This window comes from Protopterus annectens, chromosome 9.part0, assembly GCF_019279795.1.
Source record: "Protopterus annectens isolate FY-2018-M chromosome 9.part0, PAN1.0, whole genome shotgun sequence".
Classification (NCBI taxonomy): domain Eukaryota; kingdom Metazoa; phylum Chordata; order Ceratodontiformes; family Protopteridae; genus Protopterus; species Protopterus annectens.
The window spans coordinates 875,464,912-875,480,422 of NC_056743.1; the positions used below are offsets into that span (position 1 = coordinate 875,464,912).

General features: G+C 39.0%; 1 protein-coding gene across 1 annotated transcript in view; it reads right to left on the minus strand.

Annotated features, from left to right (window-relative positions):
* Positions 1-292: 292 nt before the first annotated feature.
* Positions 293-15,511, minus strand: part of LOC122811629 (probable E3 ubiquitin-protein ligase DTX3) — a 1,276,614-nt gene continuing 1,261,395 nt past the window's right edge. Inside the window, exon 4 of the mRNA XM_044083604.1 lies at positions 293-1,924. Coding sequence (XP_043939539.1) covers positions 1,849-1,924 — 76 coding nt within the window. The 3' untranslated portion in view covers positions 293-1,848. The remainder of the gene's footprint in view (positions 1,925-15,511) is intronic.

Sequence of the window (15,511 nt, forward strand, 5' to 3'; positions counted from 1 at the left end):
ACATCCCAAAGATATGTAAACAAGGGAACTTACAATCATTTGCACTGTCAAGGTGTGTGTGTGTGTGTGAATATATATATATATATATATATATATATATATATATATATATATATATATATATATATATATATTGGACACTCTAAATTGGCCCTAGGCATGAGTGCTTGCATTTGTGTGCCTTCTGTGGAAGGTTGGGCGCCGGGCTAGCAACTCGACACTTTAAAACTCCACTGCCAATCATGAACGGACAGGTGATCCGCTGTGGCGACCCCTAACCGGGAAAAGACGAAAGAAGAAGAAGAAGCTATATGTGTGTGTGTCATACATATATACATACACAGACACAAATACATATGCAATGTATGGACATGGATAGACAGAATTATTTGAGGCAGCTGTGTTTACGGCCTTCTTTTTCTTTCAGCTGAGATTTCGTCAGGCTTCTTCAGAGAGCAGTAGTACAGCACTGACATCTTAAATCAGTCTAACTGATCCATGATTAATACATTTTTTTTTTAAGATTTGTTGGTGATGAGAAGGGAGGGGGTTTAGGAACAAGTGAAATTTAAAATATGTTACCATTTTGGACACAACAAAAGACTATAACCCAGTAATAGCTTTGTTAAGTAGATTCTTGGTTTAATGATATAAATCTTTAGTTTTCTAGTATAAAGGGGGCACACATATCAGATGAGGCAAACTGCTCAGTTTCAACGTGTGAATTTATAAATAAGCATGTAACTTTCATTTTCATTTGCTGCTAAAAGCCCTTGGAGAATCTCTAACTTTCTATCTGAAATGTGAAACCGAACATCTCAATCTTGACACTTGGAAAAATAAATTGCAATTAAAAAACAAAACAAACAAAAAAAACCCCAGCAAATTCCCAAAATCACTATGACACGGTTAAAACATTTTTTGAAGGGAAGTTTCACTCAATGCACCCCCATACCACTACTATACAAACTCCGAGATCAATGCATTTTGGACTAGGGGAAATACTGGAAGATACTTCAACCCCAAACTTCTTACCATTTCTTCACCTTGATCGCAGTTTTGGTCTTGGATTTCCACAGACACCCCAAACATCTTGTCATTATCACCTGGTTACATCAAAGGATGCTTCCTATATCCCTGTTAACTTATTTAGCTCTGCAGTCCTCATTTAGGGAATCTTACCCTGAAGCACCTCTTCCGCTCTTGCATATTTCATGATCATGTCCATGTGTCTATCCAAAAAGAGGTAGAGACAGGGTTCTTCACAGCACCTTTTGTAATGTACTTTCTTAGTGGATACTTGGACAGTGATCATTTTCAGAGTCTACTTGGAACTCCCTGATATCTCACTCGAAAGTACCAACACAATCAAGACGCACAATACTTTATCCTTCAAGCTGACTTAACAGCACATTAAACTTCTCAGTGGCCCAAGCAGCACTGTGCACTATAATGAAATATAATTAAAAATATTGCACCATCCATCTCAAATCTGTAAAAACTTAAAACTACTGTAAACTGATTAATTTACCTCATGGAACAGAATATGAATACAAAGTGTTGAATACAGAGCACTGACCCAAGAACATATGTATTCTAAGGTGCATGTGTAAACACATTGCAGTAACTTGGATCACAAAATCTGTAGCCCTTCTACCAGTATAAAATACTACACACAAAGACAATGGATGACGTCATACAATTGCATTTGCTTAGTTATACTGTGTGTGGTGGTTTATCCGTACTGTTCAGAGATGTCGTTACAAGTGACTGAGCAGCAATTAGTGTTGGTCCATTGATTAGCTGTTAACCAACAAGTCCATAAACAGGCACTTGCTGCCTTTTTCATCAGTCCTCAGTGATTCCTTTGGCCCACAGTTCTTCTCTGACTCTGGCCAGATATGTTGGGTCAGGATAACCAAAACTGCAAAAAAAATAGAGAGAAAAGAGACCACATTAGTATACCAAAAGACAAAAAACATACATACCATTATTCAGGAATGACAAAGTGAAATTGAAAGTATGTATACAGACTGAAAAAAATCTGGCATTGCTCTCAAAGGAAACTGTCCCTAAACATTTTAATGTCATCTAAGAGGTGGCACAGAGGTAAAAAGCTTTGTCTATGACCCAAAGTGTGACTCAATATTAGCCCAGGCAATAGAAGAGCCAGTCAGATTGGGTGATATTGAGTGGCTGATCCTTGATTGCTCATCTTAGAGAAGGGACGCAGCAAGTCTTGCTGCATTACAGACACCTATCAGAGGCTGGAGGTCACTGTATGGGGATTGCTTTATGATGTGGCTGTGGCTCAGCAAGCATGGACGTGCATATACTCAGGACACAGAATTCCAGCTGCAATCTTCATATGTCACCAGGTGTGGGATTAGTCATACAAGGAAAAAAGACTCCTGTGAATGCATGGCTGACACATCCTTCAACAGGCATCACGTGGAAATGAATGAGTGTATGTTCTCAGTTTTTGGGTATGTGCAATGAGGGAATAAATGAAAGTGAAGACAGACTGATGCAATGCACAGGACATGAAAAAAAAAACATAGCTGAAAACAGCAAGCAACATCATCCAAGCAAAAAGTGCTATGCCTATCAACTTTATCAGATGCCTAAAGTGGGTACTCTTTTTTGCAGAAATTTGAGATGTTGTAGGACAGATTGTACATAATAAGCACAAAGGAGTTGGTCTCACTTTACCACCAAAATGAAGGTTCACTTTTGAAGAATTATTTTTTTTTCTATTCCATCATATTGCATGAATATGTTTCATGTACATAATTATATTTTTCTACAGCAATTAGAACAAAGTTAGTGAATTTGGTTCTAAAATCACATGACATTTTCTATTTTTCATGTTTTTTCCACAGGACAACTGCCAAAAGAGGGACTATACTGTTAAAACAGGAATAGGTGGTTACCCTAGAATGTGTATACCAACTGATCTGATGCTACTAATAAGAGAGAGCATTCCTCTAATGCTCTAAATTGTTTACACGGTGGTGGATTAAGTATACCTTGGACCCCAGGCTGTTTTCCATCCATGGGCCCCTGACCCCCCCACCCAATGCTCCTTCTCATCCCCTCTGCTCCAACCACAGTCGCCAACTTATTTCAGGGATCACACATGCAAAAATAAATGCTCTTCTGGATTCACTTTCTTTATTACTTAAAGCACACACTAACTTCTGCTAGCTTATAATATAAAGTTCATAGCTACTTGAAATTTGACTACTCTTTTTACGTAAAAATGATGATCAACTCAAGAGAGTTGGCATCCACAACTTTTCCTTCTCTTAGACAGCAATGAACGCAAAGTAGTGACATTGTTTTGAAATCCTATAACAAATTCAGTACACATACACGTGCGCACGAGCGCACACACACACACACACACACACACACACACACACACACACACGCACGCAAACTACTCTAAACTACAACCTGGAATTTAGCTGAAAGGGAAACAGTTCAGTACATGAAAAAACTACCAGAATAACCATTTTACGAGTTCTATATATGTATAATGGAAATATTAAATATACGCAAATACATCAGTGTTTTAGATAAGCATCTTCTGTAAATCATCTGTCACCTTCTAAATGGTTTCCCCACTTACTCTGTAAGAGACTGATGAGATGAGGTGTTCATATGATGCAGAAGAGTTCATCATTGTGCTATCATGTTTAACACTGCTAATTCTCACCTGTAATGTAATTGGCAGTTCTACAAGAGGGGCTAGATGCAGCTAATACAAAATACCGTTATGTAGCTGCTGTTTGTCACAGCCAAATCATCACTGATAACACGTCATACTAAAGGTCAGAAAACTAAACATACCCAGCCTATGTTTATAGCTACCAAAAATTAAAACAAAACAGACAATGTAGCAATATATAGTTTATATTTGCTTTACTGTCCTTTTGGGAACAAATGTGCACATTTTGGCCTTTGAGGTTTTAATCTGTAAGTTACTAGTAGCATACAAAATGGATTGGATACTTTTAAAAGTGAGACTCTAGTTTACAAAATATTTTATTAAAAATAAATATACCAATTAGTGCCAAAATATGCCCACAACTCCTTTGCAAAGTGTTGTCAGTTTTAATAGCTAACAGTACAGAAGATTAAGCTATGAGTGTCTACTGAGCTGCTTTGCTGTTCTCAATGTCTTGATTCCATCAGCCTCCATTCACTTACTTAAGACTATGAGCAACTAAATTCAACCAGACTGCTCCCAGTCCTACATTCTTTCTGAAAAGACATTGGTGTCCAGTGCGCAGAATTCACTGTATGTGTGGAGGACTAGTGGCACGACTGCCACCAAATGGGAAAGACCACTAACTACTGCTACCAAAAGTGATGGACCTCTGCAACTACTGCTACCAAATGTGAAACAGGAGGGGTACCTGCCACTACAAAGGGTGAAGTGATAACAACAAAAAGGCACACAAGTCTGTTTCAATAACAAATTTATATGATGCAACCTGGCTTCAAGAGTATATAAAGAATATGCATCTCTGTCATGAGTATGGATTTCCAACCTCCACATCCAAACTAAACAGCATGATGTTCACTTACAGAGTTGCACCTCACTCCCCCTCATTTAACCAGAATCACCTAGCACCCCACTATACATGGTAACTGCTTTTCACACAAAGTATTATTTTCATACAACCAGACACTTGTGTGTAAGTAAATATATATATATATATATATATATATATATATATATATATATATATATATATATATATATATATATAATTCTCTAATCCCACAAAGCATTCTTCTTGGCTTGGTAGTATCGCCACTACTGTGAAAAAATTCAGACTTCCAGTTACCTGTCTGCTCTTAAATATTCCAGATATGAAACTTATAAATTAATATTTATTTCACTGTTAAGTCAGCTAAAGCAGTTTTGAATGCACTGCCTTATAGGTTTGTTACTCCATAATGTAAATAACGGCTACCCTTTTCTCAGCTAAACAGCAGTGCATAAATGCACTCATAATCAGTAAATACTAGCCACAAATGTCTCCGCTCCCCTACCTTGCCCCCAATTCCCACCTGCCCCCAGTACATCTACATTTATTCCTCCTAATACCACACCCACTTCCACACTACTCCAATCAGTATCCCTCTTCCAAAACACATCCTCTTTTTTTCCCGCCAAAACCAACTTACAGTTAACTCCCCATCATTATCCTACATAACCAGTCCCATTATATTCCCACACCCAAACCACACCCCCTCCAATCTAATACAACTCCCCATACACTACTACCTAGATAACATCTAGTTCCTATATACATACTATCTCCTATATACCTTACTTCTCTAGTTTAATACTACTACTCTATTAAACTCTTTCCCATCATGCTCTCTATACACTCCTTCCTCTTCCTTTCACTATTACTACTCCTTACCTTATCCTCTTCCTACCATCTTTCCCAGCCCACAATCTCCATCCACTTCCAGCACTTTCACATAACTAATCCTCACAACTCACCTTTTTCACACTCATACCCTCTTATCTCCCCCCATTTATACCCCTCAGATAACCTCCTTCTTTTTCGACACAAACTTATCTACTTCCACGCTAACTCTATCACCATAACTACTAGCAAAACCCTCCAATTCATAAAAGAACCCAATCTCATCTCCTTGCTAACTACTCACCTAAACTATCACATACTACATCTGATTAGATTGAACTCCTTCACTACATATCACAAATCTATCACTTCAGCTAAATCTATATTCATAACTAACTAGCAAACCCTCCAATATAGATGAACAAGAGTGGACCCAGGACTGAGCCCTGTGGGACACCACTTGTGACAGGCTTTGAGTCTGACATGGCTCCAGCAACTCTGACCCTGTGGGTTCTGTCACTTAGCCAGTTTGCAACCCATCTTGTGATGTATGGGTTTACATTCAAGCTGATGAGTTTTTCGATGATACCTGAGTGGGGTATTGTGTAAGGCCTTTGCCAGGTCGAGGTAGGCTGTATGGACTGCCTTTCCTCATCAATGGCCTTGGTGACTGTCTCAAAAGTCAACCAAGTTTAAGAGGCAGGATCTGCCTTTGACAAAGCCAAACTGGGTTGGATCCAAAGTCTGCAAGTTCCTATGTCTTTATTTATGAGTTCCATTATGATCCTCTCCATGGCTTTGCAGATAAGGCTTGTCAAGCTAATGGGGCGTAATTTCCAGGGTCTGTGGAGGCACCACCCTTATGAAGTGGGACCACAGTCGCGCACTCCTTGGCGTATCCTGAGGTGAGGCTAAGATTAAACAGCTGTCCTAACTGTGGGTTTAATTCCTCGTTGAGTTCATGAAGCACACAGCCGGGACACCATCCGTCCCATGGATGCTGTGTTTTTGCCTTAGTGAGGGCAGTTCTCACCTGGGCGTTGGAGATGTTTGGGGCTACAATCCTCTGGAATAGATATCTCTCCTTTGGGGGGGAGAAGTTTGCACTGAACCTGTCAGCCAGTATGTTAGCAATGTGTGTAGGTTCAGTAATTTTCACATCATTTTGAACTAATTCTGAGCATATCTGGGAGTTTCCTCCTAGGTTTCTAACATAGCTAAAGAAGGCCTTATGATTGTCTTTAGAGTCCTTGGCATTTTTCTCTCAAAATTTGCCTTGGATGATTTTATGAGAGCTCTTAGTTTTTACTTATAATGATCAAAGGTGTCTTACCTTTCAAGGATTTTGCTCTATCTTGTAGTAGCTTCCTCCTTTGTTGTAGAGCTTGTTTATGGCTGGGGTCCACCAGACTGGACGCTTGCCTTTGGTACAGAGAGTCTTAGTTTTGTTTGGGATTGCCTGATCCATGCAGTCCTGTAGGTGCTGGTAGAAGGCATTTGTAAGTGATTCAGCGGTTTGAGTAATGTTTACCACTGGCTCAGGGGCCTTAAAGGAGACCACACTAGTTTTAGAAGTGTGAAATCGGCTTTTGAGAAGTTTTCACTGTGGTCTTTTTGTTTCAGGTGGGGGGATGAGGACCTCCAGCAGATTAGTTTATGATCTGATCTCACCAGTGAGGGTATACTTCGTGTTGAACATTTTGATCCCATGTTCGTGATGATGAGATCAAGTATGTTTTCTCTCTTGTGGGGATGGTGACTAGTTGTTCCATGGCATTTGAGTTTATGAACTCCAGGAATCTTTGGGTTAGAGTGTTGGGCTTGAGTAGTGTTCCCAGTCTATATTAGGGTAGTTGAAGTCACCTAGTATGATGGTGTTTGGAGATACATTTATCCTCCAATGTTTTCAGGAAGGCCATGTGAGTTCCTGAGTTTGAGAGGGTGGCCTGTAACATGCTACAAATTGCAGAGCAGTCTTCATGGTTAATTGCACCTGGATGGTTATGCATTTGCCACCACATTTCCTATAAAGGATGGTCTCCTTAAGGTGACCTACTCCCCTTTAACCAGGTCACAGCCAAAATGGTAACTGGGAAAAAAAAAAACTTGTGTGTGAAGTAAATATATATATATATATATATATATATATATATATATATATATATATATATATATATATATATATAAATATATAATTCTCTAATCCCACAAAGCATTTATATTTCTTGGCAGCTTGTTGAGTATCGCCATATACTGTGAGAAAAAATTCAGACTTCCAGTTGCCTGTCTGCTCTTAAATATTCCAGATATAAAACTTATAAGAATTAATATTTATATTCACTTGTTAAGTCAGCTAAAAAGCAGTTTTGAATGCTGCTTTTTATAGGTTTGTTACTCCATAATGTAAATACGCTTGGCTACCCTTTTTCTCAGCTAAACAGCAGTGCATAAATGCACTCATAATCCAGTAAATACTAGCCACAAATGTCTCCGGCTCTCCCTACCTTGCCCTTTAATTTCACCTGCCCCTGGTACATCCACATTTATTCACTCCTAATACCACACCCACTTCCCACACTACTCCAATCAGTATCCCTCTTCAAAACACATCCTCTTTTTTTTCCGCTTAAAACCAACTTACACAGTTGCAACTCCCCATCATTATCCTACATAACCAGTCCCATTATGTTCCACACCCAAACCACACCCCTCAATCTAAGCATACAACTCCCCATACACTACTACCTAGATAACATCTAGTTCCTATATACATACTATCTCCTATATACCTTACTTCTCTAGTTTAATACTACTACTCTATTAAACTCTTTCCCATCATGCTCTCTATACACTCCTTCCTCTTCCTTTCACTATTACTACTCCTTACCTTATCCTCTTCCTACCATCTTTCCCAGCCCACAATCTCCATCCACTTCCAGCACTTTCACATAACTAATCCTCACAACTCACCTTTTTCACACTCATACCCTCTTATCTCCCCCCATTTATACCCCTCAGATAACCTCCTTCTTTTTCGACACAAACTTATCTACTTCCACGCTAACTCTATCACCATAACTACTAGCAAAACCCTCCAATTCATAAAAGAACCCAATCTCATCTCCTTGCTAACTACTCACCTAAACTATCACATACTACATCTGATTAGCACTCTCATATCTGGAGACATCCATCCTAATCCAGGCCCCACCACTACAACCACTATAAATAAATCTCTATTATTCACTTCCTTAAACTCCCAAAGTGTAGTAAACAAAGTCCCAAACCTTCATTCTTGGCTCACACACAATAAACCTGACATCCTCACTATTTCTGAAACCTGGCTAAAACCACACATTAAAGATTCTGAAATAGTCCTCAAACTACTCCATAATAAGAAAAGACAGAGCACAAAAAGGTGGAGGAGTAGCCCTTCTATATTCTTCCTCCCTAGTAGTCTCTCCCTACAACAAACCTATCCCACACTTTAACAAGCGAACTTCTCCTTACCCTACTACAAATCAATGATCATAAATACATATGCATAGCTTCCCTTTATATCCCCCCAGGAGATAATATCTCCACTCTCGAACTTATCCTTTCCTGGCTATCCAGTAACATTAGTAATGAAACCATAATCCTAGGAGATGTAAACATTAACTGGGCCCATATCCAGTCTCCTTCAAACCCCATTAACATCAACCTCTACAATTTCTCACAACTCATCACTTTGGTAACTCACCCAGCCAAAACCCCTCCAATGGGAGTATATTGGACTGGATTCTAGTCTCCCATCCTCACTATTTCACCAACAGTGGCACACTTCCCGACCCACTTGGTGACCACATACCCACCTTTACCCACCGGCATCCCACTATCCTTCAACGAACCCATAACTATATTACTATCAGTGACCAAAAAAACTTCAACCCAACAACCTTTTCTAACTCACTACAAGCAATTAATTGGAATTGTTTAAAAACACTACCTCTAGACAATGCAGTCTCTTACTTCAACTCAACATTCTTGAAATTACTAGACTCCCAAGCTCCCTTACGGACAAAGAGAATAAAAACTAAATCAGCCCCATGGCTCTCCAAAAGTACTCTCACTACCATGAGGCAGAGAGACAAAGTCTGAAAGACACGCTACCAAGAAACATAAGACAACTCCACTCCTTACTTGAATATAAAATGCTCGAAAAAAAGTAAAAAACTCATTACTTATGATCGTAAAACTATTTCTCTACACTCCAAACCATAACAAAAAACAACCCTCAAAAATTCTGGAAGGGATCTCTACTCTCCTCCACCCCAGCAAACCAGATACTCCTACCCCAGACCCAAATTCTACAGAACTTGATTTAGCCACCCAATTTAATTCTTTCTTTATTGACTCCATTTCCAAATTAGACTCCTCGTTCTCCAACTCCTCCCTATCATCCAATACCCCTCACCCACCCACTGTCTCTACTTCTTCACCCTCCCACCCACTAACTCCACTACCCCTCTTCTACACATATTCCATCCTCATCACCACCACCCCATAATCCCCCCCCCTCTGACTGCACTCACTTCTCTCTAAACCCCATACCTACATCTACTATTAGGAAACTCCTTCAGAAACTGAAACCATCTACCAATGCTCCTGACAATATCCCTACTGACTTTCTTAGTATACCTGCTGATAATCTTGCCTACCCCAGTAGCATCTTAATTAACCGCCTCCCTACAAGAATGCACAGTTCCCAAATTTGGAAACAAGCCTTTATTATACCACTACACAAAGGTGGTAACAATAATAACATTACTAATTTCGTCCCATAGCCATCCTATCCCCATTTCAAAATCCTTGAAAAATGTGTGCAACTTCAACTCCTACCCCATCTCATAGACAACAATCTTATAACTCCCACACAGCACGGTTTCAGACCCAATCATAGCACTATGACTGCCCTCCTCTCCTTCCTTGAAGTGTAAATAAAGCCCGTGACTCGGGACAAATTGTTTCCACTTTACTCCTTGACCTTTCCAAAGCCTTCGATACCATCTCACACAGCCTGCTCTTAACTAAACTCTCCAAACTCTACCTATCCTCCTCCTCTTTGAACTGGTTCTCTAGATACCTATCTAACAGATATCAAGCTGTAAAATGGAAAAAAGCCACTTCCTCTTTCCTTAGTACCCCTACAGGAGTTCCTCAAGGCTCCATACTGGGTCCTCTTCTCTTCAATATCTTTATTAACGACTTCCACAAGTCAATCCCTTTCTCTAGCATCATCCAATATACAGAGGACTCTACTAGCCTCTGCTCTGCCTCTTCTATCACTACACTACAAAAAACTTACTCAAGATGGCTTCTCTTCCACAGAGCAATGGATGCTAAGCAATCATCTAGCTCTTAATGCTACCAAGACCAAACTATTGTTATTCACTCCTTCCAAAAGTCACTCCTCCCGACATGAATACATTCTTAATTACTAGCCAAAACAACTCACCTCTCGAAATAGTGTCAGAGACCAAACTATTTGGGGTCCAAATCGACAACCAACTTAAATTTAACTCCCACCTGCAAACAAACATCAAAAAAACACATCAAAAACTTGGCATGCTTTATAGACAGAATGCCTACCTCACATCCACCACTAAAATCACTCTCTCTACTTCCTTCCTTATCCCCTCCCTTCTGTAAGCCCCACTACTAACTAATATTCAGTCCTTGTTAAAAAAACAACACCTCCTGCTATAACAAAATTGCAAAATTTGCCACCAGCCATAGGTCTTCCGCTCATCACTGTCTCTCCCTCCATAAACTAAAATGACTAGAACTTCCTAATCAACTAACTTACACTCAACTAACTCCTAGCCCATAAGCTTATTCTAAACCCCTCCTCTGTCCTCCCTTTCCTCTGCTTTAAAATGCACCTACCTAACAGAGTTCTAAGGTCTAATAATCAAAATCTGCTAGAAGTGCATAAACCTACTCATCCCCCAGGCAAAAACCTTCTTTCCTTCAGCCTCACTCGCCTCTGGAACTCCCTTCCACCAAGCATCCGCACCACCTCTAACCACTCTACCTTCAAAAATTCTCTTTTCCTACACCTAGCATCACAGTGGGAATGCTCTTGCTCCCACCCCACATAACTAACTCTACTTAATGTCCTTCTATATCATATCCTACTTTATTTAGCTACTATGCTTGTTCTCTAATCTGTATTAATGTTTCATTTTTTTTCTATTATTAGCATGTGTTTTCTCATTGTATTAACCGTTATACAGCTATTCTATATCTGATTAGTTTTACTTTTACTCTGCCTACATTGTATTAATAACTCTCTGTAGCTAGATTGTCACTGCCAAATGTTGAATGTACATTTTGTTTTTTGTTCTTTTTCTTTTGGAGCTTTTCTCCCCAGGACTCCATTGAAAATGGGTTCTTTATTGGCCCAATGGACTATCCTGGTAAACAAACGGCAATAAATAAATAAATAAATAAATAATAAAGATAATAGTATGAATACAGAGTAAAATATATGTAAGAAGGATAGTATATGAGCCAAGGCAACTCTGTGTCTCAAGTGGTGAGCCGTTTATTTACTTGTTTATTTATTTATTGCATTTTTTTTACCATGAAAGTCCACTGAGCCTAAAGGAGCCCATTTTCAGTGGAGGCCCGGGGAGAAAAGCTCCAACAAGAACATAGGTACAGAAAAAATATAAACATTAATCGGTGCAGAAGTAGAAACAGTGTACAAATAGTAAATGCAGTAACATATACATAATATATACATAACGGGAATCTAGTTTGCTTGATTATAGTAATATATACAGAAAATATACATTAAAGCAAAATTCAATTAATTCAATTAGAGGGGTATAAACAGAGATATATTACTCAGTATTACTGTACCAGTATCAACAAGTGAAGATAAAAATAAAAAAAAATAAATATGGAGAAAGTATAATGGAGAAAGCTTAGCTGGGAGGTTCTGCATGCATTGAAAAAATGCATGCTTGCATCTACCACTGTACCTCCTGAGGGCAGCAATCATGGAGCTTTCAAGGTTGCCATGAGGGGATGAGAGTTAAGGCACACTACCTGACAGCAGTATAATGCTGTACCAGCATCTTCTGTCTCCTCACTGGCCCGAGATGTGGATCAGATTGAGCCAACCCAAGGCTAAGGCAGGTCCAGTAGGCCTAGTAAATGAGGACAGGCGCTGGTGACAGCGGCTGGTTAGCTATTGGGAGATGAAAAAAATTATTTCCCAAGATTCCTTTAACAGCTGCACAAAATAATTATTTTGTAACTGAAATGTCTACGTATTGTATGAAATAGTATACAGCACTCACATTCAACTAAAATAAGCTCATAATTTAGCAAAACGTCCAAGTCCTTTGTACTGGTTATGTATTATGGACTAGTCTGCAAAATTTTACATTTCCATAAAAATGCCCCACTTTAGACAGTTTTATATATATATATATATATATATATATATATATATATATATATATACACTCAACTATCACTTGTGGCATAGGCAAACTTCCATTTGCCCTGGCCCAGCAATCAAGGAGCCTCTATCCTCACCACTAACACCAGAAAGGTCGTCTCCTAGAAAAGAAAAGGAAAACTAATACACACAGTAAAGTACAATTTCCCTTAAGTGCACACAGAGATCACAGTCAATCTGAGGCTGATTGCTCCCTTGCTCACCATGTCCCCAATAAGACTCCCCACTGGCACAGCTACAGGGTCCAAGTCTCAGCCTAGCTGGGCAAGCTAGAACCTCCAGTACACACTCTGTCCAACCAGTGCTTCATGTCCCTGCCAAAGTAGCTGACACAACACACACACACACACACACACACACACACACACACACACACACACACACACACACTGAGATAAGTATTTATACAACTTCACAGACACTCCTGGGAAAGGCTAACACAGATTCTCCAGCTGTGCCCCTTTACCCAGACTATATGGTAATAACTACTGCCACCACCCAGCTAATAATATCAGCTACTAAAAGGTCCTTAATAGGGTGTTCAATTATTACTGTGCATTATTATTATCCAATGGTAATGTGACTATTCAGTCTAGGCTTATTGGAAGGGCTTAGACAGTAAACTCTATAAATATATAATGTACTCTAAAACATAATTTATCTCTGCATAAACCAGCCACAGGTAGAAGGTTTTAAAAATATTTAATAATAAATAATTAAAACAAGACAAAACTACTATACCACAGAGATATCCAAGAGTTCAGAGATCACACAGAAACTTAAAATAATACAGTAGGACAGGTCTGATTTCAAAGAAAAATACCTAATTAATCTTTACTAGCTTTAACTATTCCTACAAGAAATCACAGTGCTAAAAACTTACATGAGAGCTTAGGCAGAGTGCTGAGTTAGATATCCAAGATCAAAATGCTCTCAGTCTCTTGTGAGAAATAGTATTTAAACATTACTAACAAACATGTCTCTAAGGCCCTCCCAAATTACATCATTTCTGACACTTAGGTTTTCCCAGTATTCATATTGCATCATCTTAACACCTGGTCTGAGTTCTCAAGCCACAGACTGCATTATTTAGCAATTTAACACCTGCTCAGAAACTTACAATAATACAAGGCATTTCACATATACACTCTAGCAGAATCTTGAGCAATAAAGCACCATCCACATGTAAATTCTGGTCATAAACTTTAGCCTTAAAACAATGGGCATGAAACCTTCATCCAGACGCACTGGAGCTGAATTCTAATATGAAAGGGTCAGTGCAATGTCACATATTTTGCAGTTCCACATTTCACAGTATTCTTTTACACTCGAGAAACATGCCTGTATTTAACATTTATTTACAAATGCCAGAATTATACATCAAATTCTATTTGACTAGGCTGGCAGCCTTCGCCCATCTCTCCCCAATCGTCACACATACTAATAATTTCACATTTACAACTATTATACATTACATATATTGTTATACATCGTATAATCAAAGAAACATTACATAATTTGTTCAAATTCTGCCATCTCTTAAACTTCATTCTTCCTCCAATTTTTTTTCCATGCATTGTTCTCACAATTTCCATTTCTTAATTTTACTAAAGATCTCACCACCTGTTCTTTTTTAAACCAGAAACATCTTTATTAAATTAATCACTTATGACATAGGAAATCACACATTTATATGAATGAAAAAAATATGTTATGTTCTTACCATAACGTTCCATCTGAGTAGTAGACTTCATTCTTCTGCACATATGGGTATATGGATCCGAGCCGGCAAAACTTTTCAAGCATCAGCTCCGAGCTCCAAGCTCCTCCTTTACCTATATTACATCACTTCTTCCTATCTAGCCCCCCAGATTGGTTTGCTGACACTAAATGGCAACATAACCACAATTCTAAACAGGAAAAACCTGAAGAGTGAGGGGGATGGAGGGAAGGTGCAGAAGAATGAAGTCTACTACTCAGATGGAACGTTATGGTAAGAACATAACTTCTTTATCTGAAGTAGTTGACTTCATTCATTCTGCACATATGGGACAGAGTCCCCAGCTACTAATATTCCTGGGAGGCCCTTATGGAAGGATATTTCTGAAAAGGATGCTCTCCCTCTAGAAATATGATCCAATGTATAATGAGAGATGAATGTGTGCGAATTGGCCCAAGTTGCTGCCGCACAGATATCGTCTAACGGAACTCTTGACCAGAAAGCTGCAGAAGTGGCCACTGCTCTAGTGGAATGAGCCTTCAATACAACAGAAGACAGACCTTTGTCCTTATAAACCTTTGCAATACAAAGAGTTATCCACCTTGCTAAGGACACTTTCGAAACTGCTTTGCCCAAAATTGGTTTAGAAAAGGATACAAACAATTGATCCGACTTCCAGAAGGGTTTAGTCCTATGGAGGTAAAAACGAAGCTGTCTATGGTCATCCAATAAATGAAGCTTACATCACCTCTATTTTGGAAATTTGGGAAGAAGACTGGCAAATTGATAGACTGATTAATATTGGCTGCTGAGGACACCTTGGGAAGAAAGGAAGGGTTCGTACGCAGCGAAAACCTATCCTTGTGGAAAACCAAATAGGGG